The sequence below is a fragment of the Apus apus genome, chromosome 1 (genome assembly GCF_020740795.1).
Source record: "Apus apus isolate bApuApu2 chromosome 1, bApuApu2.pri.cur, whole genome shotgun sequence".
NCBI lineage: Eukaryota > Metazoa > Chordata > Aves > Apodiformes > Apodidae > Apus > Apus apus.
Genome location: NC_067282.1, coordinates 95,842,250 through 95,865,348, shown reverse-complemented (window position 1 = coordinate 95,865,348; position 23,099 = coordinate 95,842,250). Strand labels below are relative to the sequence as shown.

At 41.6% G+C, this 23,099-nt stretch overlaps 1 protein-coding gene across 1 annotated transcript in view; it reads left to right on the top strand.

Moving 5' to 3' along the window:
• The window catches only part of RUNX1 (RUNX family transcription factor 1), an 81,714-nt gene that overhangs the window by 3,981 nt on the left and 54,634 nt on the right, over positions 1 to 23,099 (top strand). Inside the window, exons 2-3 of the mRNA XM_051644070.1 lie at positions 2,958 to 3,114; positions 20,337 to 20,441. Coding sequence (XP_051500030.1) covers positions 2,958 to 3,114; positions 20,337 to 20,441 — 262 coding nt within the window. The remainder of the gene's footprint in view (positions 1 to 2,957; positions 3,115 to 20,336; positions 20,442 to 23,099) is intronic.

Genomic DNA, 23,099 nt, shown 5'->3' with positions numbered 1-23,099 from the left:
CTTCTCTTCCCACCCCCCCAAAACGCTCCTGCCGTGGACCACTGCAGAAATGAGCCCTGAAAAAGTTTGCCACGTATAAAACAATCTCATTCGTTTTTTAATCAATATTGGGTATTTGCAAAGGCATTTTTAGAGTCGTCATTTTTAAGATCATTTGGGTCAGAAAATACAGTTCAGATCTTTCTGATGCTGCCAATATCTTACTTGCATCTGACAAAAAAAAAGGCTGAGTTTTTGTTAGCAACGATTGCATCATTAAAAATAAAGAGGCAGAGAGTTTTCTCTTCACGTTTCCTTAGAAAATTTCACTCCTGACGTTTGATCTTTAGCTTTAGGGTATTATTTCCAACCAAAATGATCCCTTCCATGCATTATTTTTTCCTAAAATAAAGAATGATTCTGAGAAGCTTAGAAAATAATAACTCTAATAAGGTGCCATATAGTTTCACTGTCCAAACACTATTAAGAAATAATCTAAATCTTAATTCAAAAGGCCAATTTTGTTTGATTGATGCAGCAGAAACAGGTAATTTAGGTACCCGACAGCACTGCAACTCTGATACTCTTCTTGCTTCTCTGGAAATACATATTTTTAAGAGCTGAAGAGTACAACAAAGTACTAGATAACTCCAGTCAGCAAGTCCCAACTTATCTGTTTAGTCTTTTTTCTAATGTAAATGTTTGTATTTCTGTTTCTATTGTCTGTGACTTTTAACTCGAGTTTCTTTTCTGGGATGTGTAATTTTTATATGTGTTTCTAATATTTTCTTCACGTGTCTTATCACTGAGTGTGATAATTTGCCTTCAGTGTGGTTTGAAAACTGTCATTTCAGTTTGTCCTCTAAGAGGCAACCAAAACTGCATTCACTAATTTTTTTCATCCCTCAAACTGCTAGCAGATAGTGCCTTAAATGAACATGCAAACATTTGCATCGCGGGGAGATGAGGGTAATGCCCTGATTTTCCCCTTTCCCTTTCTTGTGCTTTTAATATATGTGCATGCATTAAGGTTTTATGGTAACTTTTTATGAACTGGGCGAGCACGTTGGGTTCACAGTTGCTGATCTTCAGAGCCAGCATGCCTTGGGACACAGTGCTGTCTGTGCAAGGAGAAAACTCACTAGCTTCAATGTTTCGAGCAGGTCTGTTTTACTCCAAGATCAGGGAAATGGGAAAAGCGCAATGCTGAGCGTAGCGCAGGCCACAAAAACACATTTCAGCACACAGGAGAGAGCAAAAAGCCCAAAAGCCTGGTCTGCAGAGGACTGGGAAAGAGGAAGTTGAAACAGAGTTGTGAAGAGGGAATTTTGACACAGCGAATTTAACTTTGCATGTGGAAGTGACAACAAGGGTTATCGCTGACAAATGGGAGAGCACTGAAGTGAGAAACGTAGCCTCCTGGAGAAAGAAAGGCTGTGAAATACCTGAGACTGGAGACCTCTCTGATATTATGGGAGGCAGCTATGGCTGGGGAATAAGCATCAAAGACTGACCAAGTAAAGGAGCCACTCAACCTGTTTGGAAAGCACAGTGTGATTCAAAACTAATAGAAATAAAACTGGGCCGTGACAAGTATGAGCCAATTATAACTGTATGGACGAAAGCTAGAGCATGCTAAGAGGAAGGAAAAATATCAAACTGCAACTCAGAGGACATGATGCAGGACTACTTCCTCTTACAATGTGTAAAAGGGGAAATAAAAACCAGCTAGATGTCTTTTTTTTCTTTTCTTTCTTTCTTTCTTTCTTTCTTTCTTTCTTTCTTTCTTTCTTTCTTTCTTTCTTTCTTTCTTTCTTTCTTTCTTTCTTTCTTTCTTTCTTTCTTTCTTTCTTTCTTTCTTTCTTTCTTTCTTTCTTTCTTTCTTTCTTTCTTTCTTTCTTTCTTTCTTTTTTTGGGGGGGGCAGGGGGTTTGGAAGTAGTCCTGAGGTTGCTACTGTACACTTCAATGAGGGAAGAGCAATTGGATCTAAAAAAAGGTATAATAGAGGACCTGATTAAAGCTCTTACTTTTGCCAGAGTAAATCTAGAGAAAATCAGACATCTGTTCAGCTATAGCTGTTTTGAAAATTCAGCCTTGTTCAGGAAGATGAGATAAAATTCATTTTTTATAGTTTAACTAGTGTGAACATTGTAGATACAAGTCAGAATATTTAAGGTTAGAAATCTATATGCCTCTCAGCGCATTGCATTAGAAATGCAGCTAATCCTGTGTCCCTAAATATTTGTTTGAAAGATGCTGGCACCAAAAGGCAACAGTGCAGACATTTCAGACAAGGTGGAAGCCTTTGTCTGAGCAATTGCAGATTAGTTCAGATCACGATTTCCATCCCCAGGTTGCGGGTGAGGTCTTAAGTCAATTATTTGCTTTCATGCTTCTAAAGAAAAAAAATAAATTGTTCAGTAAGTGGTGATTAAACATTTGATTGAGGCTTGCTTTTCCATGAGTTTATTCTGAATTTATGCTGGGGCAGCTCTGTTCAGAGCAGTGGAAGGAAGACTTAGGGAACTGGTGCAGCTGTGGGGGACACCGAGATTATTGGCTTGGTTTTGTTTTCACTTTAATTTTTTATTTCCATCATTGTGCTAGCTTTGCTGTGGCTTATAAGTGATGTTGCTGATGTAAATCAGAGCAGAATCAGTTCCTGTTACTTGAATTTATCTGTTGACAGTTGCAGAAGTATATTTTGGAAAGCGTATTTCATGTATTTTTCATGTTGGAGTGCGCATTATGCTGTGTATTTCAGAGGTGGGCTGATGTAAACACTTTTCTGTAGTTCTGCACAAACTAGGAATGGAAGCTACTCCTGTTTTCCCCAAAAAACTTCTTAGTCTACAGAGATTTTTGCTGTTGCTTTTTTTTTTTTTTTCCCAGTTTTATCATGTTACTTGTTCATCTTCTGTGCCCCAAATAAAATATCACATAAGGAAGCTGAGGCTTCTCCTCCCTGATTTCGTAGGTAGTGGCCCTGGGAGATGTGCCAGATGGGACCCTGGTAACGGTGATGGCTGGAAATGATGAAAACTACTCTGCAGAACTCAGAAATGCCACGGCTGCCATGAAAAACCAAGTAGCAAGGTTCAACGACCTCCGATTCGTGGGTAGAAGTGGAAGAGGTATGTGTTTGTTCTCAACTACACCTTGGGCATGTTCACCAGTTATGTCAAGTTCTGGTTATTTGGAGGGAATTTGAAGACGGCATCTGTCAAGTTTTCTGCACCAGGGAATGCTGCAAGATCTGGTGTAGGCCAGTTCCAAGGCACAGAATTAGCTGTGTTTGTTTTCTCGCTTTGCTCTAACCTCTCCTCCATGGTGCTTCATTTTTTAAACAGTGATATATCATTTGGAAAAAAAAGACAGGAAAAAAATAGACAACAATTCATATTTTGACTCTGAAAGACATCCTGTCAAATTTAGAATAGCACAGATTTGCCCATCTTTAAGTTTAAATACTGTATTTTCAATTTACATTTATAATTTTCACCTTGTGGAAAGACTCATGGCCGTCCTGGAGCTCCCAAGCACTCTCTGCAAAAGCTGGTCTTGGTAACAGAATGAATCAACCTAAAATTACAAGTAATTCCCACACAGATCTAAAACTTTTCTGGCTTCATCATGACCTGATAAAGGGGCACGGGGCACTTTTTCTGACCTTCCTTTCTCTGAATATATACAGAACAATATGCAGTTGTCCTACTATTTAATGTGCTCCTTCAAGGTGCGGGATAGAACAGAACAGATGAGCTTAATATCTGACTTGCTGTATCTCTATGATAACCAGTAATTACTTGAACAGAGTAAATAAAAAGGCCTTATGAGCGTCAGTAACAAAAAAAGAGTCAAAGTTGACCTAGACTAGAACTACGTAAAAATCTCGTTAAGAAGCTGAAAATAGTATCTGACACGTGCGGCTCTTGTCGCAGGTGAGTGAGCAGGTGTACAAAGCTTGGTCCAAAAGCCTGTAAAATCAACAGAAGGACCCTTTGCAACTTCACTCTTTGGCGCCAGTCCATAATTTTAGAACCCATAAATTCCAAGCAATCATGTCTACATCTCTATTACAATATTATTTTCTGCACTCCCCTTGCTTTACTGCCCTTGTTGCTGTGAGTGGAGTCCCTTTACGGGGGTCAGAGGGGTTTAGTCAAATGCACAGAAGAGGACCTGGTGAGCTACTGGTTGGAAAAGGTTCAGAGAAAAGGTCAGCCTGTCTCTTTCATGGTCAAGACTGAAAAACTGTCACATCATCCATGTGACTTTATATGATATTTACGTATGTATTTTTCTTCGATTTCAGTCGTTATCTTTAAGTGAAATCAGAATATAACATGATGGCCTTTCCAAACACAGCAGTGTTACTCAGGGACAAATCAATGTTGTAACACTCACAAATCAAAATTATAGTGTCTACTGCACTTAAGTAGCTGGGTTTCTGTATACTACCTTTTTGAGCAATTTGTACACTGGAGTCTCTCTCAACCATGTTAAATACCCGAGGCTCGCTAACCCCTACTCACTATTTTCCTCTCCCTTTCTCCCCATGTGAGCACCTGAGCCATCTCCTGATGCATGGTTGCATCTGTGGTTCTTACAGACACAAAGGGAGTTATGAGCATGGTTCAGGAGAGCGACAAAGGTGACCCACTTCTGCTTGCTCACTCTCAAAATGTTTTATTCCAAATGGTAGATGGGTCAGGCTTCAGACCGAGGAAGTAATCCTGATTATACACTGCAGCCTTTATTTGCCTTTGAAGTGAAATGCATCTGTAGATATTCTTCCAATATAAATACAGTCAGCAATTGTGGAAGAACATGGCCCTGTGGAAACACAGATGCCAGCAGTAAATACATTTGGAGAATAAAATACCAACCCAATCTGTCTGTATCCTACAGCATTTTTAGCTGAGGCTACAGAGGGAGATGTCTTTTAAATCATGTTGTTTGGGCTGTCTTTAAAATGCACTTGGTGGAAAACACCCGCAGCTGAGAACGTAGCTTTGTAATGCTAGCAAAGAATAATAATAGGGTAATGCAGAGAAAATTATATCCATTTATTGAAAACATGAGAGATGCTGTAATGTCTAAAAGTATCAGTCATTAAACATGTTCATTTGTTATATTAAAGGTACCACCTTTTCAGTAAATGGAATTTGCATTATGATTCAGAGATGACTGTTTAGAAGATTCAAATGAATAGCTGGCAAAGTGGCGGAGAAGCTAATAAAAACAAACCTGTAGTTCAGTTCCTGGCCATGGTAATGAAGCTAGAAATCATAATAGTGAGCTGTGTGAGTTTCAAGGTCAGAATCCAGCGGCTGAGAGAGAGCAGTCCCTGTTCATACGGAAAAGCTTGGCGGGGAGCTTTGCTGAACCCCTTCCCGTGAGTGGTTGCTCGCAGGCGGTCAGTCGCGCAGGCACGAACCTTGCATGTCGTGTGACATTCAGGGGCTCGGGATCCTTTAAGCCATGGAGCGATTTGGGAACACTGCTTGCTGTTAAGTCAGCCTTCGAGGTTAAATCTCATCACCTCTGTTGGCTGCCCATCTTTGGAGGGAGTGACTAATGTATGCTTTTGTTTACTCCTCGAACAGGGGATTGTTTTCCAAAGGTGGGGATTGTTTGCATTCGGTACGGGATTTCTGAGGTGCTGTTCTGTTGAGTTTGTATAAAGCCTAAAGCATAAGGTAGCTGCTTCAAAGGGCATTGCTTCCTTTGATACTTTGCTAGAACTGAAACTTTGTTTGCTGTATAATATTTGAGTTTGAATAAGTTCAGTTGCCACCAGTGATAATGTGATGCCAGGAGTACTATGTGAACAGTGATTAAAAGTTCACGTCGGTTACGGTCAGAGTGGACGCTCTTTGTGCACCTCAGGTGATTTAAAAGGAACTGCTTCAACCCCTGCCCAGTTCCCTGTGCATCGGTTTTTGCCCAGCTGTAACCATCTCCATTGAAAGCTTTGCCAAACCCATGGCGAGCCTCAACTCTCTCCCTTCTAAGAGAGCAGGAATTTATCTTTCTTAATAAATAGTTTACATTTTCTTCTGTGGGATTTAAATGAAGTCTAGCAAGACAGTCTGATGGTTGTTTCAAACATGAGACCATTGTCCAATTTTCATCTCAGGGATTACACAGCTCTGGGCTGGCTGTGAGTGAGTTTCAGTGATTTCCCCTCTCCAGGAGTCTGATCCTGCCTGTTGGGCAGAGCAGACACACCAACCACATATTGACCAAAACTCAAAAATATTAATTGTGTTTCAGTGTTCATTTTGTATCTAACAGCAAGTACTTGCCCCTGTTGTTCTGCCTGTGCCTGTTGTTCAGAATTAAAAAAAAAACAAAAAAACACCCACTCTATTTTCTTGACATGGAGAATGGGAGCTGAGAATATCGCAGGTCACCTGAAACACTGAGATGTTGTATAAAAGCAATTTGGCTTGTTTTCATGAACAAAACAGATTTACATTGGAATTGGCTGGGCTCCAGAGTTACTATTCCTCACCCTAGTTTGAGAATGCTACTGGGAAAACCTGCCTGTCTGGCTTGTAAGCCCAAGTAAGTAATTTCTGAAAGAAAAATATGTTTTAAAACTCCAGCCAATCTCAGCCCCTCTTGTCTGATTACGTGGTTAAAAAAAAAAAAAATCTTTATTTTTCTCCCTCCACTCATAACCACTTCAAAATTCCAAATGCTACTGCTGCAAAGTTCCCTGTTTTATTAATGTAACCTGTTTAGGTTACTATAATGAAATAAATCTGATGCAAAATGCCTGACACCATAGAAGTTCACTGGATAAAATTAAAAATAAATAGTTATTTTGGAGAAGGAAAGCTCTGTGCTCAGTAAGCATTACATATTTTCCTCATGGAATCATTAATCCCAGTAACTATCTTCTTTGTAGAATGTAACATTAAAAAAACCCCCAACAAATAAACATGTTTTCCAGATGAAAATAATTATTAATAGGTTATCGTAATAGTAGCTGATGGGGAAGTGTCTTGGCTTGCTGCAGAAGATCCTAATCTGAAGTTGAGATCTGGAACTTCATGATAGCTTTCCAGCAAGGCCTTTTAAAAAACTGCATCTTGGAAAGGACTGAAAATTAAGCCTACATGTGTATTTCCTACCAGCTATTGGGGTCATACTTGTGAATAAACTTTGTGATCATTTCCAGTTTCCATGGAGCCAAAGAAGGACTCCTTTTTCACAGGAGTAGCTGGTAGGAGAACATGAGAGAAAGGCATTACCAAGCATAATCAGAAGTTTATATCCTTCTGGATATTATTTTGGGGAAGAAAAATCAGTTTAAGCTGGAATCTCAAACACACTTAAAACCCAGAAATTACTGGCCTGGATTCTGAGTCCAATTATTTTTATTTGTCTTCCAAAATCAGCATATTGCTCCTTCTGTGCAGCTTCAGCTTGTGGTTGCATTATTTGAACACTTTGTTAAGATTTGTTTGTTTTTTACTTAAACACATTCAAAATTATCAAAGTATGTGCAAAACAGAGGAGGATGCTGTTCAGCAGGAGCATAAAATCAGTATTGAGCAGCCAGCCAGATCCTGGTCCAAGCCATTGGAATGCTTCAGGGGACATAGTATCAGATACTGGAGTGGCAACAAGCCATGCTTGCCAGACAGGATGAAAATAGAATTCCAACAGCAATCAACACTGAAAAAAGAGTCAATTGACAGACTTGGACAACAAACCCTTATTTATACTTAGGATTGATAAGTGTGTGGTGGTAGGAGGATGCCATGGGCAGCGGGAGGGAGGTTTGGCCCTAGAGTGGTTCCTTTGAACCATCCAGCAGCCCTGCTGTCACACTGGGCATGGGCAAGGCTGGCACAGCCCCTGGGGTGGGCAAACTGGGCACCTGCAACACTGCTCGCCCCAGGCTGCCACTGCCCGCCTGCACCGCCGGCAGCAGCCGAGGGAACCGGCCGCGCGGCCAGTCCTCGCCCCGCCTGTGTGTTAGAGGGTTGATGTTTGTCACCGTTCTCTTCTCCCTCCAGTCTGGTTTGAATGGTGAATTCTTCTCCAAAAGACCAAGGCCAGAAATGGTAATTTTATTTTTTTTAAAATGACTTACAGTTATTTAGTTCTGGTGTTAATTTTAGTTGAGATTCCTATGCTAGCTGAGTAGCAGCGAGAGAATTCCATGTGCAGACTCCCCATCCTGGGACAGAGGAGCCGATGCCTATTTCAAGCCAAATAGCCTGAATTGACATTAGATTGATCAGCAAACCCAGCCCTTTCCAGACACTGGATGCCTCGGTGCTGGCCTTTGGCAGGGGTGAAGTGGCAGGAGGAGGGGAGGGGATGGGAGAAGACTTTCTCACGACGCCACTGCCGCCTGGGTTGTCTTCAGCACACGCTGGCTACGTGCAGCCGGGTCTGCATGAATTGCTGATTGTGTAAGGAGGGATATGTATGATGCAGCTCCGCGCGGGGGTTTGACTCGAAAAACATCATGTGGTCCGTGAGGCTGAGCATGACTGAGGCTGGCTTTGCCAGCTCCCAAACACTCTCTGCTGGGTTACTTAAAATTTCGTCTGGGCGAAAAAACTCTAGATCAGAAAGCGTCAACAGGAGAAAAATAATGGCAGAGTGATTTGGAGAACTTCCTGTGTCCGGGAGCATTACTGCTGTAAACAGTGGCCATGCCAAGTGCTGAACCACTGCCCTCAGTCCAATAACAATAAATCTATTTTTTGGTTCTGCAGAGCTCTGCTTGTACATTTTTGAAACTAGGGCTAATGATGAGGATGAGGCAGATGCTATCCTCTCAGCATTTTCTTATTCTTTTTTTTTTTTTTTTTTGCCATGATAAGAGCAGTTGGGCTTACCAGAAAAACAAAGTACCTTCTAGATGAAAAGGTTACATAGTTTCAAGAGATCTGTTTGCCCTTCAGCTTTTCTTTTTTTCTTTCTTTGTTTTTTTTTTTTTGTTGTTTTATTTAGTGTGCCCTTCTTCAGAGGCAGCTTTAGTTCTGGGAAAAAATACTTATTTTTGTTTGTGCCTATGAACCTATGTATGTATGTACCTGTATTACAACTCAGATAACAGCTGCTATTTTGTCATCAAAATAACGTAACTCTGAGAGACAAATTAAGACCCTGGCTTCAGTACTGGCTGGTGAACTTCACCTGACTATCCTACGGCATGCAGTTCTTCTCAGCTCCCTCAGGATTAGCAGAAGTGAGGATGTTGCAAATCAGTGGCTTACAATTGTTGTCAGGAGAGTCTTTCCCAGCATAGTCATGTGCATAAACCCTCATCAGTCTGAATCAGTCTCTGTTCCCTTCTAAAAACCCTTTATCAGCAGTAAAAAAACAGACTTCTTTTCTGTTACCTCAATGCTGTGTTGCTCTGTCTTTTGCTCCAAACCTTCTCCCCTTTTTCCCACCATTTTATTTCAATGCAGTTTTCACAGACTCTCCAAATTAACTTTATTCCCTACATCTCTGTCCTGCATCAATCTCTGTCTCTTGTTCTCCTTCCTCTATTGATGCTTTTCCTGCCCATCCCCTTTGAGAGCTGCTGCCTCTCAGCAGAGGATGGGATTCCTATGTGAGCCTTTGCCACAGGAGCAGGTTTTGACCTCAAAGTGTGCTGCTAGGAACTATCCTAAATTCCTTCCATCCTTTACTACTGTTTCCTCCAAGAATGGGGAGCTACCTGCCATGTGGTATGGGGAGGGAGCAGCCAGTGCATGGGGGAGAGGGAGAATGTTCTGGAGACTGAGGCCAGGAGGAGGGAAGCAGCTGCTATGAAGGCTTGATGCCATAAGAGCTCTTCAGCAGGGCGGTCCTTGGAGCAGCGTGTATGCACATCAGTTCCCTGAAGTTTAGGGAGGAACTGAAGGAAACACTTTGGCAAGGCCACAAAGTTTCCACAGGCTAGACTTCATGCACCACAATTCTAACAAAGCCACATCTATAGCTGAGAGGTTGCTCCATGTTTGAAAGTTGTCTTCAGTGGAACTTGGCAGGTTCCAAGTTTGTAATTGCAGTGTTATCTCCCCCATCACTGACTGCATGGATATCCATCAAGTGACCCCAGACCTCTTCTGAGCTCTGAAATCAATGTGCATTGCATTAGTGTAATGACAGCACAGAGGAGTCGTTCCTCTAAGAAAATGATCTCAGAGTAAACAGTCCCAGTGCATGTTCCCATGCTCAACTGGCTGCTGAAGAAGTGGCTTGTCAGGTTGTCTTTTGGCGTTCACCTGCTTCAGGCCACTGCAGGAGGAAGTCCCTGGCTTGCTAAAATGGCCCTGATGATCATAAAAGTGCTCCTTGCCTTTCATACTCAGAGCAGCATGTTGCTCTTCCAGTGAACCCATACCTTCCTTGTTCCCTGTAGCTGGTGCCTTTGCCTGCATCATGCTGAGAGGTCATCTTCATCACACCATAGGGCAAGAAGCATTTTTGTTTCCAGCTCTTGCACCATGCCAGAGCAGTGAGGTATGCCAGTATCTGGCTGGACAGGCAGCCAGACTTGGGCTGGTCCCAAATGAAAGTGAGTGCTGGAAGAAGGAAGAGGGACAGAGACAAAATCCACATCTCAAGTGGCTTTATCTGGGTTCTCAGGACAGTGCACCATGAAGTAAATGAAGGTGCCTCAAAAAAGGATCTGCCAAAAACTGCAACACTGAGGTTTTCCTGGTCTGATGACTAGGCAAAGGATGAGAACAGGGCTTTAAGGTGTGAAGAAATAATGGATTAAAATACAAAAGCTGTCCCTGAAGAAGAGAGTGGAACAAGGTGCTCCCCTCACTCTGAATGCTGCAGCCACCAGCCCCAGAAGCCAGGCATGCACCACCCCTCCACCTGAAGGACCTCTTCTTCCAGAGGACCTCCAGCTATTGGGGCTACCAGTGTAGAGGACTCTGCCACCCCACCACAGCTGTCTGGCTCTGGTGCCCTTCAGGGAGGTGCATCCTATGAAGCAGGGACCGTCCCTGGGGAAATGCCCTAATGCTTAAAGCAGGAGCAGGGACCCCAATGAGAAGCTGTCAGTGGGTGAACCCTGAGCAGCAGCTCCTGAACCAAACCTCCTCAAGGAGAAGGAGCAGAAGAGGGCTCAGGCTGCAGGTTGGGGCCAATTGACCGTGCTGAGATGCTCCTTCTTGGAGGCTGAGCTTGGGGCCTCAAGGGCATGGAGTTCTTTGGCAGCGCAAACCCCCTCAGATACCCACCACAGCTGCTGCTAGGCACCACCTGGATACAGGGGGGTGGGGGGGTTGGTGGGAAGGGTGAAGGGTGTAATTTTAGACTTATGCATTTAAACCAAGCCTGAATCCCACTTCAGGCAGCTAAATCCTCTTGTGAAGCTGGGCCTTAACCTTTTCATGGCTCTCTCATCACCTATAAACTGTGGGTGATAATTTCTACCTCAGAAAACTTATTAATGGTTTGAAATTATGGCTGGGTTAAGGACTATTATTAGGCTTCAGGATCCCAAGGCATTTTCTGTGTGAAGGTGGCAGCTTTGCATTTAAGTAGTTTTGAACTGTCCTTTCCATCTGGTGTTCCTGTTGCTATTTCTCCATTTCCCTGAGCCATTCAGCAGTGACACAGCACTCTGCTGAACAATCGTTTCTTCATTTCACCGTATAGCTGGATGCACTTTGTGGAAGCTAAGTAATTTCTGAACACTTAGTCACAAACAGGCCAAGCTCTGGTATAGAGAAGCATTTCATTTAAAACTAAAATGATATTGCAACGAGAGGAAAAAAAAATGATTTCTTGATATGTAGCAGGTCACAGCTGGAAAGCCAAGGTTCAGGTTTTGGGGTAGCCCACTCATAGGAGCATCAGAGTTTTACATTGGAGTCATCTTTGGGGAAAAAATAATTCTGTTCTCTCACAATCTATGTTCAAATCTTAGTGACGTGTGTTTGTACAAATCATGTATATGCATTTAAAGTCTTAAAAATATTTTAACAATAAGCACTGCATTTTAAGACTCAACCTGTAATCTTGTGTTGCCACTCTGCTGCAGAGGCTGGACACCCCATAGCACCTCATTCTTCCTGTGCTGCAATTATTGTCTCCACCCAAGTTCCTAAGAATTTTATAGTGGGTACTGCAGCAACTCCATTTATTGTTAGAAGCTGCTTGACTTTCCATTAAAAGGTCTTCCCCCCATCCCAGTCTTTTAATGTTTTAATCCATTCTGCAAACTTGATCTGCAGGTTTTCTGTGGAAGAAAGAATCCCACCCTAAAAATTCAGTTAAAACAGGTCACTTGGGTTGTCTTTCAAAGCAGAATGCAAAATACTTTTTTTTTATATATTGTCAAACATTGTTGTAACTCTGGTGCACACACTCAGACACACAAATACATATGCTACCTCCATCAGAAAGCCTAAAACCTAGTATTTACATAGGACTTAGACCTAAGGATGCTAAAGTACAAATAATGTTCCATCCAGTCAAATTCCTACCACAGCTTGAAATTAGACAACATCATGATATAGGAGGATTTCTGGTGGTTTTATGTATTTGTGGATTGTTGATGTTGGCATACAAAAGTGACTAATGTCTGCCTTAACTACTGGGTGTTACCCTACATTGACTATTGTAGGAAACCCTGTTTTCAGAGACCTCCTTCTTGCTACCTCCATCACAAATCTCTTGACCCTATTTCTTTTCTCCTCAGTTTATTTATGTCCTTTCACATAATCTAGAGTTATTCTCCTACCTGTTTTCTGTTGCAACTTGCTTCCTGATAAATGGCCATGACCATTTAGTACCCACACGTGGTACCTCCTTCTACTCAACTGCCACAGGTGTTGGGGTTTTTTTTTGGCTTTAAACAGAATAAATGGTGCTTTTGTGGCATCTCTGCTGAAGCACATTCACAGGACAAATAACGTGAAGGTAGCAGAAGTAGTAACCTTGAGGGAAGGAGCATGAAAGAACCTAGTAGAGACTGATGCCTTGCATCTGACACTGTAGACGTGAACATTTGAAGTGAATGCCTTTCAAATCTAAGTTTCTTCAGGACAGAAGAGGCATCAGGTGCCTCACAGGCAAGCAGTAGAGCAGCAGTGGTGGTGATGGCTGCACTTTTACACACATTGTCAGGCTGTCAGGGAAGGGATTAGCACAGAGGCCCCTGCAAGGCTGGAGGAGGCAGCGGACGGTGTCATCATGACAGCAGATGGGACTGGGAAGTGAAAGCGCTCATCAGCACAGAAGTGAAACTGGCTGCACACAAACTCTTGTCAAAATAAAATGTAAACATCTGGCCAAAAAAAGAGAGCAAAATTGTGACTGTTTTAGCTAGCTGAGTTCCACCCTTGCAACGCTTGAGAATGTGAGGGATTCTTGTTTATGCAAGAGAGAATAACTCTTCTGTGGGCTTCAGATCAAACACTAAAGCTGTTAGTTGCTACAATAATGGATAAAAAGCAGCATTCAAGCAGATACGTGTTTTTTTAATTGACAGTGACATGTTTCTGGGATGCTGGGTGCTGGCATTTTTTATTTATTTCAGCAGGGAGATTTTCTCCTTTTGGTCGTGAGTAAAGAGATTTGAGTGTTGGTACCACTGTAGCATGGCGAAGAGGGAGGAAAGTGACTTTAGGACCTGCTACTTGCATGGCCATTCTCCAGTGCAAAAGGAAACATAGTGTAGGGTTCATGTCTTGTGGCATGCCTGGTATGCCTGATGACAAGGGGCATACACAGAACACTGCTGTGCATCACCAATATGTGTCTGCTGGAGGAGCTGCTGAGGGCCCCAGTTGGCTTTACATTAACAGTTGTAAGTTACACCAAGTATAGAACCAGCCTCTGCATCTGTTTGCTTAAATATTTAATGTCCACTGCTTGCAGACTTAGGGTTAAGCTTTTGACTTACAAAATGAGGAGATTGTGAGGCACATTTTCCAGAATATCTGGGACTATCCTTATCACCCAGGTAATGGGCTTAAGGTAAAAATCAATTTTAGTGCCTGCTTAGGTTGATGGCATCTCTATTAATTTCAGCTGTGCAATTTTGGTTGCTTAATATAGCTCCTGTGTTGCCTCAGGTTAAATGTACATACACTTCACCAAAATAATGCCTTGAAACAATTCCACTCCAGACTTCTAGCCTCCTAACTCTGGGAATCCCCAGAGCCGTGGCAGGAGAGGCAGGCAGCTCTGCTGCTCTCCTCCACGGCATTTGACTTGTTAGCTGGAGAAAAGCTGGAGAATGGGCAGGGAGAAAAGACAGTAAAGCACACATCTTCGTTCAGCACTTGGTAGTGGAGCTGGGAAGGAAAGGGAAGGGGAGAAGCCAGGGTCAGTGGCTCGAGGCCACAGCGCATTGCTTTCCCACAACTTACTGCAAAGCAATTTCAGTAGTTCATAGCTGGGTCCAAGTTTGCAGCAGAGCCACTTTTGGCCATTTGCATGACAACTTTGCCCCATCTAAATCCAGAACAAAACACCTATTCATTTAATGCAATGGAGATTTCATTCTGGGTAAGTAGATGCTATGTAAACACAGATATAAGAACTTCCTGGAGTGAGACACTCAACAGAAATGTACAAAAGTAGACCTTTATGCTGATCCAGGCTGGTTTGGCAGGAGGCAAGTGGGTGTATTTCACAAATTTTCAGCTTGACACATGCTTATACCCGCAAAATGTCCATATAAATACACAAACAGATCCATTGCCCGTGCAACTGATTTACATGGGCAGTTCTTGCATTTCTTTGGGCAGTCATCCCAATTTGCTGACATCTTCCCACATTCACATTTATCTGTTTAGACTGCTGGTCTGTGGCAGGCAGAATTTGTAAACCATTTACAGCATGGTAGCCGATAAGGTGAATAACATTTTTTTCCCCCTTATATTTAAATTCAGTGGTATCTGTGGTGCTGTTGGTAAACAAATTATGTTGGGGGGTTTTTTGTGTGTGTTTTTGCTTGTTTGTTTGTTTTGGTTTTGGTTTTTTTAGTGCTGCTTATGTCAGCTGCAGCTCTTTTCTGATGAAATAGCCACTGTGCCAAGCGTAACCTGCAGAGTTGTATTCTGGCTGTGTGAAACTGTCACTGGGGGGAGGAGAAGAGTCATGATCTGAGCACAGAATTTGGAATTGTGCAGGACTTTTGCAATTGGACTTGTGACTTGAAGACATAAAAAAATATTTCACTCATATGTTGAGGGGCAGTTAACTAATGAAGGGTCAAATTATGTTGGCCCTTCTTGTCCTGTTCGTGGCTTAAGTGATAAGATGGCAAAATTTGACCATAGACATTTGAAAATGAATATGCCTGTGTGTGTGTATTACATCCTGCCTAGAGATACAGTCAGATATATTATTAAAATGCAGCAGAAATCTTTGTTTTGGCAGATACCCAGGAATATGTTGTGACAAATTGTAAAGATGTATAAAATTGATCATTTAACATGGTTTGATAAAAGTAAGTACATAAGCACTAAAAAGTAGAAGCTGGATTTGAAAAAGAAAAAAAAAAAAGTGCCATAATCTTTCTTTCTAGAACCTGGAAGTCTCTCACTAACAGAAATACCTGTAGTGTAATTTTTATTGCATTTGTGTATTGCATTTAATATTTTCCCATCTACACCTTTTGTCCTTGTCAGCACAAGCATTCTTGGCTCCTTTTCCTTTTTTCTTCTTTTTATCTAATAATTTACTGTAACAGTAAAAAAAAACCAAAACATCTCTAATAGCACATCTGTGATCATCAGAATAAAACCCAAAAGCAAAAGATAGCAACTGTAACCACATAATCTGTTGGCCTCCCTTTCCTTTACCTCATCTGTCACAGGCAAACTTCTGAAGCTTTAACTCCATATTTTTTCTGACCTCATTTGGATGAACCTTCATCAATGGAATCAATGGCTCTTTTTGCCTAAGAGGGAGCTGGATTAAAAGGAAGTGATAGGTTCAAGATGTGGCCTCTCATCCCTAAAATCAGTCTGGTTTCATTCCCCTTTGCATCTGCCCATGCAGCCACTTATATTTTAAGCATGCCTTCCCACCCTCAGACCCATCTGGTCACAACACTGCTCAAGGATGACTAAAGCAGCACACAGGAGCTTCATGTGACCATGTTGTCACTTGGGATTTATTTTTTCCCCCTTGGTTCCTCTCAAACATTCCCAGGGGCTGTAGCTTACAAGCCTATTGCTCCCTCTAGAGCCCTTTAGTGCTGTTCTGGAGGACCACTTAAATAATCTGTCATGCTAGATATGAGCTCACTGCTTCTTTTGCTTCCAGACTCGCTCAAATAGGATGCAGACTGAATGCTTGTAGTTCCTGTATTTCAGTGTAGAGCATGGGCACATCATCTTCAGATGCTTGAGGTCCTTGGAGGCTGATTTTCACTTTTTGCTGTTCTGGGAACAGTATTGCTGAGCAGGCACTGGTAGACAGTATCCTGCTTTGTGCTTCTCCTCAAGTTCTTGCAGCTTTGCACAGCATCAGGGGATCTCACAAGCAATCCCATAAAGTCATGAGCTGGGGACGACTCATTTAATCTGTCTGACTTCAACTGTCAAATCAGCAGTGACTCTTGAGGGCACTGTTGATAGTAGAGTTTCTTGCAAACCCATCAACAGAGTCTCTAAGTTTCAATTCAAAAGTCAGTACTGCATTTTGGCCAGAAATGCTGCTGTTTCCATTATTTTTTTTCTAAAAGGATTCTGACCTTAATGCTCTTGCAAAAATAAACATTACCAAGCAATTTTTCCTACCCTATTTGTGAGGGAAGACTTGATGGAAGCAGTGAGTGTTGTGTTCTGCCCTTATGCATATGAGGGTAGGCTCGATGTCTGTGGGAAAGGTTCCCAAAGGCAGAGCCCTGTCCCACAGCTGGAAAATGTAATCCTTGTGCTCATTAGGTGTTATGTGTCTAATACAAGGAGCTGCCGGGCACAGTTACAGAGAGACCAACAGCCTCTGAAATGACTCTTGAACTGCAGTGAGAAACAGCTTGACACTGACATCAACCTTCAGCCTTTCCACCATTGCCAAAGACTCCCATGGTGATGCAGTAGTGATTGGCTTCAATATCCTGAGGCACCCATCAGAGACCCAAGCTAATTTGTGTATGGTTTTCTGTAGATCGATGGGAATGTTTAACCCGGAGTGCTAACAGCTCAGGTTTTTATATTAGTTAATGGAGGGCTACATGCTGGCTTGCTGTGACTGCTGGGATGTCATCAAATTGTCATCGTGACTACCTGAGGCATCCAAACCAGAGCAGTATTTCAGAATGCCTTCTTGGGGTGCTTAGTACTTCTTTACAGTCACTAGAGAGGTCAGCTCTTCACTTAGGCCATCTGACTCAGCACCCACCCTTTCTGAGCTGAGTAGAGACACTGAATGCTCAATGTAGGTCTTCTACAGATAGTTAAGGGTCCCACTTATTTAGACATCAGAAATCATGGCATCTAATGTAGGCTCCAATGCTAGGGAGTCTGAATTAAGCCTCCACTGACTCATCTGGTGTTATTTCCACCAGAATAGTCTGCAGCATGTTGTATAAGTGCATGCGTGCACATGAGCTTGTGTGATGCAAGTGTATGTTAAAAATAAAAATGTATCTTTTACCTAGGCTGTATCATAATATATAAAAGCAAGGAGGAGATGTTTATGGTCATGCTGTCATCCCAAAACAGGTATATCCATAAACCATAGATTTTACTAGCAATACCTCCAATGTAAATCTGCCTTTGTCAATAAGATACATAAATGATGAATAATGCAGAAGCTAAGAATAAAAGTAATAAAAAAACTTAATAAAGCTAAATGTAAATGAAACAGAATAACCAGAGAAAAAGTACAGCCAGAATTATTGGTAAGTAGCAATGAGTGACATGTAGGTTTATGGTTACATAGTGCTGTGGTTAACCAGTATGTGGTTAATGAACAGTCTTCTGTCAACAAGAAGTAAGCTAAGTATCTTCCTGCTTTTGCCAACTTGTGTCACAACCTTATACAGGCTCTGAGATCTAGTTAGTTTGGCAGAAAAACTTGAAAGTAGCTTCACCTCCCTCTTCTTTATTCTGGTCTTGTAGACTGGTAATGTGGCCACATTTTGCTACATTTCAATATTGTTATAACTTTTTTTCTGCATTCCTTTTCTACCTGAAAAATCCACAAGAGCCTTTTAAATAAGTAAATTGACTGTGTATTCTAGCAAACAGCAGGACCACCTTATCTAATGCATCAGCAGTTGTCAAAGAAAAGAGAAAAAAAAGAAAGAGGAAGCAAGATGGAAATACTTCAGATTAATAAAGAGAATAATGTATCTTTTCAAAGTGTATTTCAGTCTTAGGGATCTGGGTGTTGTATATAACAATACAGAGACATTTGTTTTGGCAGGAATGAAGATCTACAGGTGCCTCTCTGATATTTGTTAAGTCTAATACTATCAGTGGTAATTTTTTTTTTTTTTTTTAAGGAAATGTATTGAGCTTTATTACTGAAGCCTCATAGAAAGATCTGTTGTGCTGGAAGAAAGAGTAGCAAAGCTGCAAAGCTTTATCGTGTGACTTGGCATTTAAAGAATGTCAAGAACAGAGCAATTTTTGGTCTGGGTAGATGTAGAACCCAAGAATTGAGGGCCAAAGGCTCTGAGACGGGTCTAAAATTGCTTTTGCTTCTGTTGCAATTATTTTAATCTCAGACACTGCTTTCTAGTGAGGATGTGGAGGTGGGAAAACACTGGCCTGAGATTTGAGAGGCTTGTGTTTCAGCTTCTGTTTTGTCAGGGCGGTGATTCAGGATTATAGTTGGATTTAGTTGCAGCAGCCAAAGTGGTTAGCATCACTAGCCACAGGCTTCCTGTGAGATCTTGGCCAAGACACTTTATCTCCCCACAGTTCCCCATCTGTAGAGTGGGGAGAATACCTCTCTAATTCACAGGGATGTGATGAGGAGAGTTTCCAGTAACAGCTATGTGTGTGTGTGTGTGTGTGTGCTCACCGTGTTGTTGATGCAGACCATTAGCAGCAAAGTAGGAACTGCATTAAGAGAAGTATTGAATTGCAAGTGAATGTGCATAGGGAGGGGGGGAATATTGCTGCTAGAGGCAAGAATTTATGTTTACATTTCTATTTTAATTTATATTAATTTATATAGATAAATGAAGCAAACAATTAAAATGGGAAGTCCTGGAAGGGAAGAAACTCAGTGCCGAGGAGGGTTGGAGCCAAGTGTTAAAATGAAGCAGGCAGATCTGTATGGGAAAGCTTGCACAGCACATGCCCAAAGGAGGAGAACCTCAGTTTTCTTGCAACAGTTCCTGGTTACCTAACTTGGGGTGATGTCCCTTGATGTCTCTTACTGTTATGATAACAAGGATTCCTGTCAGTATCTGAGTCCTCTGTGATGCTGAGATAACTATGCTAAGCCTGCTGACTGGAAATGTTTGTACTGTTGCCCAGGCCAAAGCCATAATGAATGCATATGTGAGGTCTTATCAAAGATACAGAATGTTACTTTTGTTATTTAAAAAAAGCCTAAAGTAGATGCTGGCATTGACCAAAAGCAAATCCAGGGATAGCAGGATCTGAAGGCATTGCAGTCACAAGGGGATACGAAACCTTCCCCAGCAGCCATCAAAATGAGTATATTTCCCAACTCAGAACTGTGGCATACACATAATAATTTTGACAATATCTTCACAGTTTTCTTACTGAATAATAAACTAAGCATAAAGCTCTGCTATATCTTAATAAAACTATTTAATTCTCTGTGGACAAGCTGTAGGGTTTTTTTTATTTTTTTCCATTTCCTTGTTTCTTGGCATTGCAGTAGCAGATTATTTTTTAAGGGTTCTGGTTTACAATATGGAATAGATCTAATGCTAGCCTCAACCACAAAGCATAGGATTTTATGATCTGCCTCAGGGATATGAGCACCCATTTTTCTTTAATTTTAACAAGCATTGTTGATCAGATTCCTGTGGCAGTTTTGGAAGAGTCAGCCACAATTTCTGAGCCTCACTGAACTAACACCCTTTAGAAAGTACAGATAATGTACCAGCAATCATGTAGATCAGATAAACTCTGTGAGGGGTAACCTCTTTTTTTTTTTTACAAAGTGTAGATAATTTAAATATAAATTAACTTTTTTTTCCCCTGAAAGCTTTGAGCTCCTGCCACAGAGGGAATGCATCCAGCACCAGGCAGTGGTGAGGTTATACACCCTGCTTTCTGCAGGCCCGTATCTATCTTCAGATATGGACAGCTGAAGTGTTTTAGTGCTGTTTGGTGTGTTTGAGTGATAACCGAGATGAGGACTACACCTCTTCTCAACACAGGTACTCTGTAACCTTTTTATTTTCCTGTTGCAGGGAAAAGCTTCACGCTGACTATCACGGTCTTCACAAATCCACCGCAAGTAGCTACATACCACAGGGCCATCAAGATAACAGTGGATGGACCTCGTGAACCCAGAAGTAAGTGAGCTAACAACAGCATTTGCAGAAGGCCAAGATGATGGTTTAGTGCAAGGGCTCATCACTAGCATCCTGAAATGCAGCACTATCCAATGCATGTGGAGCAGTGGGTACGCTTTTGGGCCAAGGCTGTCCTACAAATGGTTTTAATTATGCCTTCCCGAAGCCTTATTTTTCACGGGTGTCCAGCTGCTCTAGAATATGACTTGCATTGCATTTCTAATGTATCTACCCAAGGATGACTTGGATCATACCCAAAAGCTGAGAGAAGGGTTGCTGGTAAAAGATGGGCAGCGTATACCTTACGCATCAGTTCTTGCTAGTCTTGCCTTTCAGATATTAAGAGGATTTTTGAGCATTGGAAACCAATACATCATTGATCTGATTTTTCAAGCTTAGCCACCCTGCAAAATAAATAAATGCCTGAGAGAGGATACCTGGTTGCTACCTTGTGGAGTTCACTGTACCTCATGCTGTTGTATAGCTTAGAAGTACCTATTTTCACAAACAGCCAATCTTTCTTCCTTGTTTTCCACTCTCTTTTTTTGAGAAATAAGTAGAAGGAGGAGATGAACTGTTTGCTGTCTCCCGCGGAATACCCACATCTTTCACACGGGTGGTTGTTTTGTTTGAGTAGCAAGGACAGGCTGTTTTGTCTTGGGGGGTGAAATGAGGGTGGAGCAGATCTGCAGGTAGAGTTGTTTCTGCAGCACATGTGCTGCCTCCTGTTACCAGAGGCAATCGTTAACCTCAGTCACTAGCCTGAATGGGGCATTTTCATATTTTCATCAAAATGCCCTGATGTAAATTGAGGTTTGTGGTTAGTTTCTTGCACTCCTCCCGCACGCTTGGCAGAAGTTCTGGCTGTTGCTTAAGTGGAATTGTCCCAGGAGAAGAGAGCAGCAGGATTCAAACACCCACTAGAGAATGAGATGCACAACCCAGAATTGCTTAACTGGGAGTGGGAAGAAAAGAAAGGTTTGAAACTTCAACAAAAATAGCTTAGAAAACTCATGTCTTGCCTGTGTGTTTTCCTCTTGAGCCTTCATTTACCTGAATTGAATAATGGTGCTGCATGCATTTAGTGGAAAAATCTGACCTATTTTTTTTAGATTTGAGGCCAGATTTTAAAGCAAATACTGCTGTTGGGGTAAGCCTTCTTATTTAGTTTGTTGTGTGTTTTCTTAAATGGCGATTGAATCATTCTTGAAAAATATCCCTGGTGACCTCAGCAGCTGTGCACATAAAAACAATATTTGTATATGCAAGTTCCAGATTTGCATATGCAATTACCTGGGCATGTTCATAGTTTGCAGACAACAAATAAGCTTTAGTTTTTTTAATATTAATCTGCTAGAATGGTAAGAAACAAAACCATTCTGCAAGCATACCTACTGTTTTAAATCAATTCTGCAGTTGGTATAACAGTTAATATTTAATAAGATTCTACATTTTAAAAGCGAACTAGAGATATAATACATGCTGAAGCAATGCACATAGCTTCCCGATACAAATGTATGTAAAATCTTCCTTGTAAATACTTTCACTGTGTAGTAGGCAAATCAGCTGCATAGTGGAGGTGGGTTTGTGCATGTCAGGAGAGGAGGTCAGACTTTCTCCTCTGTAGAAATGCCCAGCTCCTTTTATCACCAAGTCATTCATGACACAGCATAGAAGGGATTACGTTCCTTTCATTTTTAAGTGAACTGCAAAGTCCCACAGTTTGATTTCTCACCAAGGGGTTTCTGAATCGTCGAGGTTGCTGCCATCAGTCTGGTATCTCCTCTTTATGCACAGCTTGACTGCAATAGGGGTTGGCCTGAAGAGATACACCACGGGCTGTGAAGCAGAAGAGAGGTGGTACTCAGTGCATTCTCCATTCTCCATTCTGAGACAGCTCTGGTGACTTTGAGCTATACGTTTATTTTTCTATGCTCTTGTTCAGTGGGTGCATCCTGTAGAGCAGGGGTTCAGTGAGATCAGTTACATGTGCAGCCTGTGCAAAAACAGATTGCAGGGCTGTTACCTGCGCAAACTCACGTACAAGATTTGCAGTAAGACCTATCAAAACATGTGTGCAGTGTACTGAAGGAATTTAAGATTATACTGGCCTTTTTGTATTGAGGCTAGAATCAAAATAAAAACTGCTAGATTAGAGTGTTTCTAGTTTCAGCAATCGATATTTGGGAACGTTCATGCTTACAGATCCATGACTCACTCTCTCACTTGAGCTAAAGGAATTACAGAAATACTAAGATGTCTTTTCTAAGATGTCCCAATTCAAAAGATAGCTCTGGAAGACAGTCACAGGAAGAAAATTAGATACTGCTGTCTTACAGAGATCTAGAAAGAACATTCTGAAGTCCAAAATTAACTTCAGCAACAGTTTTGATTAATTGACTTTATGCTTATAACGTTTTGCAGACAGTCTGAGTTCTAGTGGGTGCCTGCATTCTCTGTGAAAAATGTGGGAAGGGAAGGGGGCATTTCTGAGGATGGAGACCATCTGAGACTAAAGTCAGGACTTCAGACCAGGACAATTTTTAATGGATTTTACAGGATACAGAAATTCCTTTTTTAAAAAACAAACAAAAACACAAAATAAACAAAAACCTTTAAGATTCATTAACTTAAGAAAAACAGAAACATTTTATTTTT